Genomic DNA, 3,854 nt, shown 5'->3' with positions numbered 1-3,854 from the left:
CAACTCCAAGAAGGTTTTCCGTGATCCTTCAAGCCCTGCGTTCGTTCCTGGTGATCCTGCCTTCAATTTGATTGTACAGGTACCACAGCAAGCCAGTGCTGTGTGCTCCAAATTCCAGAGAGTCCTGCAGCTCAGCCCCTGCACTGAGCACAAGGAATCTCTGTGGGGCCAGGAGCAGGGAGTCACCCCTTTGGGGCCCACAACACCTGGCTGTCCCCAGACTCGTGTCCAGGGAAGATCTTGTTGAGGGGACCTCAAGGAGAGCGGGGCAAGGATGCCTGAGCAGGACAAGGACCCCAGAGTCCAAGAGAATCCTGATGATCAGAGAAGGGTCCCCATGGTCACCGGGGATGCACGGTCTGCATTTCAGCCCCTGCGGGACAATGGAGGCCTCTCTCCCTTTGTGCCCAGGCCTGGGCCACTGCAGAGAGACCTCCATGCCCAGAGGTCAGAAGTCAGATATAAGCAGACATCCCAGACCTCCTGGACGAGCTCGTGCACCAAACGCAATGCCATCTCGAGCTCCTACAGCTCCACGGGAGGCTTCCCATGGCTAAAGCGGAGGAGGATGGGGGGGCCAGCCTCATCCCACTGCCAGCTGACCCTCAGTTCCTCAAAGACAGTGAGTGAGGCCAGGCCTCAGGCTGTCCCTTCGGGTCACACCCAGTGTGAAAAGGCAGCAGATACAACACCAGGGCAGACACTCACCCCCAGGACTGGCTCCCCCAGATCCCAGACCTCTAGGCCCCGTAGACGCAAGTTTCCCCTGCTGCCACGCAGGCGAGGGGAGCCTCTGATGCTGCCACCTCCATTAGAGCTGGGGTTCCGGGTCACTGCTGAAGACCTGGACCTGGAGAAGGAGGCGGCATTCCAGTGCATCAACAGTGTACTGCGGGGTGAGGCCAAGGCCATCTGGGACTGCAGACCCTCACAGCCTTCCCACGCTTTGTCTTCACTTGCAACAGGGGCTTCTGGTCTCCCTGCTGTTTCTAAAGCACCCAGGATGGATGCACAGCAGGAGAGAGACAAGTCCCAAGACTCCCGGGGCCCAGTGGCTCCCCTAGCATCTGTTGCAGAGGCTCCCTCTACAGCTCCTGTGTCTAGGAAGAAGCACAGACCACCAGGCCCCCTGTTCTCCTTCTCAGATCCCCTTCCTGCCACTTCTTCCCACTCCCAGGACCCAGCCCAGGTCACCTCGCTGATTCCTGCCCCCTTGCCAGCTGCAAGCATGGATGGGGGCATGAGAAGCCCAAGGCCTGGCACTTCTGCTCCTGCAGCTGCTGCAGCGGCCCCTCCCCCCCCCACTTTGACCCCCACGTCAGGGTCCCTACTGAGTGGAGTGGATGGAGGCCCTTCACATTTCCGGGCCTCAACCACAGGTGCAGCAGGTTCCCAGAGGTCAGAAGTCAGATATAACCAGAGATCCCAGACCTCCTGCATGAGCTCGTGTCCCAAACGCAATGCCATCTCGAGCTCCTACAGCTCCACGGGAGGCTTCCCATGGCTAAAGCGGAGGAGGATGGGGGGGCCAGCCTCATCCCACTGCCAGCTGACCCTCAGTTCCTCAAAGACAGTGAGTGAGGCCAGGCCTCAGGCTGCCTCTTCGGGTCACACCCAGTGTGAAAAGGTGGCAGATACAACACCAGGGCAGACATTCGCCCCCAGGACTGGCTCCCCCAGATCCCAGGCCTCTAGGCCTCGTAGACGCAAGTTTCCCCTGCTGCCACGCAGGCGAGGGGAGCCTCTGATGCTGCCACCTCCCTTACAGCTGGGGTTCCGGGTCACTGCTGAAGACCTGGACCTGGAGAAGGAAGCGGCATTCCAGTGCATCAACAGTGTACTGCGGGGTGAGGCCAAGGCCATCTGGGACTGCAGACCCTCACGGCCTTCCCACACTTTGTCTTCACTTGCAACAGGGGCTTCTGGTCTGCCTGCTGTTTCTAAAGCACCCAATATGGATGCACAGCAGGAGAGACACAAGTCCTAAGACTCCCGGGGCCCAGTGCCCCCCTAGCATCTGCTGCAGAGGCTCCCTCTACAGCTCCTGTGTCTGGGAAGAAACACAGACCACCAGGCCCCCTGTTCTTCTCGGATCCCCTTCCTGCCACCTCTTCCAACTCCCAGGACTCAGCCCAGGTCACCTCGCTGATTCCTGCCCCCTTGCCAGCTGCAAGCATGGAGGGCAGCATGAGAAGCCCAAGGCCTGGCACTTCTGGAGCCAGTTCCAGCCCTGCAGCCACACCCACGGGCTTTGGGAGCAGAGAGCCAGCCCCAGCTCTGAGTTCCCTCAGAAGAAAACAGGTAAAGAGAAAGGCCCCGAGCACCACCCATGGCAATGGGGCATGAGGGGGCCTGAACACCAGGGGGCCCCCCAGGCTGAGCACATCCATGGTGACTGCAGGAACTGGCACAGGGAGCAACTCTGTTGGGTGGCACTTTTGTCTTTACTTTCCATCGCATCCCTGGGGGACCATTTAAGCAGACACCTCCAGTTGCAAGTCAGGGACCCAGTGCCACTGCAAACAAGGCAGGCTGCACGTGCAAGTCTGGGCCAGCCTCTGACCCTAGCAACCCCACTTCCCGCGTGGGCACAGCAAGGAGGAACCTGGCCTCTAAGGCTCCCTCGTGAGCTGTCAGGGGTTCTGCTGGACACACGTCCAATGGGCCATCGTCCAGCTCATCCTTCTCCACATCGGGCTTTTGAGCCCGTCATAAATTCCTTGCCTAGAGTGAAGTCCAGAAGAGTTTTCTCCTTCCAGTGTTTTTGTAGTTTCGTATCTTAACATTCAAGTCTTGGATCTATCTCGAGGTGATTTTTGTATATGCTGAGAGATAAGGGTCTGGGTTCATTCTTCTGCATGTGGCTATCCAACCCTCCCAGCACCATTCATTGAAGAGGGTGTCCTTTCCCCAGTGTGTGTTTCTGTCGGCTCTGTCAAAGATCAACTGGCTGTGAACATGTGGCTGTGTTTCTGGGTTCTCTCATCTGTCCCATTGATCTAAGTGTCTAGTTTTATGCTAGGATTATACTATTTTGGTAACTACGCACTTGTCAAACATTTTGTAGTTGTAATTTGCAGTGTAATGGGATGCCTCTAGTTTTGCTGTTTTTGCTGAGGATGACTTTGGGTCTTTGAGCTCTTTTTTTTTTTAGTCCTTTTTTGTGAATTTTAGGACTTTCCAATTCTGTGAGTGGTGACATTGGTATTTTGGTCGGGGTTGTATTGAATCTCTAGACTGCTTGGGGCAGTGTGGTCATTTTAATGCTATGAATTCCTACCATGAGCATGAAATGATTGTCCATTTCTTTCTCTCCTCTTAAATATTTTCTCAGTGTTTTGTAGTTTTCCTTGTAGAAATCTTTCACCTCATTGGTAAAATTTCTCCTGTGGCATATGTTTTTCCATTTTGTTGCTATTGTAAATGGGATTGCCTTCTTAATTCTTTCCCAACCAGACCATTATTGGTGTGTAGAAATGCTGCTGATTTTTGCTGTTGTTGTTGTTGATTCTATATCCTGCAAATAGCTGTATTAATTTATTTATCAAGTCTAGGAGTTTTCTGGTGGAGCCTTTACATGTTTCTAGATCTAAATCACATCTCCATCAGACAAGGATAATTTGATGTCCTCTTTTCCAATGTGGATGCCTTTTACTGTTTTCTCTTGCCTGATTGTGCGATGTCGAATAGGAGTGGTGAGAACCGGCATCCTCATCTTGTTCCTGTTTACAGAGGAAAATGCTTTCAACTTTTCCCCGTTATGTAGTAGGTTAGCTATGGCTTTGCCATATACAGCTTTTATTGTTTTCACGTATTTTTTTTTTAATTTTTGTTTTTTGAGACAGAGTCTCACT

General features: G+C 53.6%; 1 protein-coding gene across 1 annotated transcript; it reads left to right on the top strand.

Moving 5' to 3' along the window:
- The first annotated feature begins 274 nt into the window (after positions 1–274).
- Positions 275–2,366, top strand: LOC141407804 (putative POM121-like protein 1). The gene is given in 2 exon segments (XM_074003267.1): positions 275–1,997; positions 2,000–2,366. Coding segments are annotated over 2 exon segments (2,070 nt in total). The 3' UTR covers positions 2,347–2,366.
- The last annotated feature ends 1,488 nt before the right edge of the window (positions 2,367–3,854 follow it).

This window comes from Macaca fascicularis, chromosome 10 (genome assembly GCF_037993035.2).
Source record: "Macaca fascicularis isolate 582-1 chromosome 10, T2T-MFA8v1.1".
Classification (NCBI taxonomy): domain Eukaryota; kingdom Metazoa; phylum Chordata; class Mammalia; order Primates; family Cercopithecidae; genus Macaca; species Macaca fascicularis.
Note: the sequence above shows the minus strand (reverse complement) of the source record. Positions and strands in the feature narration are given on the sequence as shown.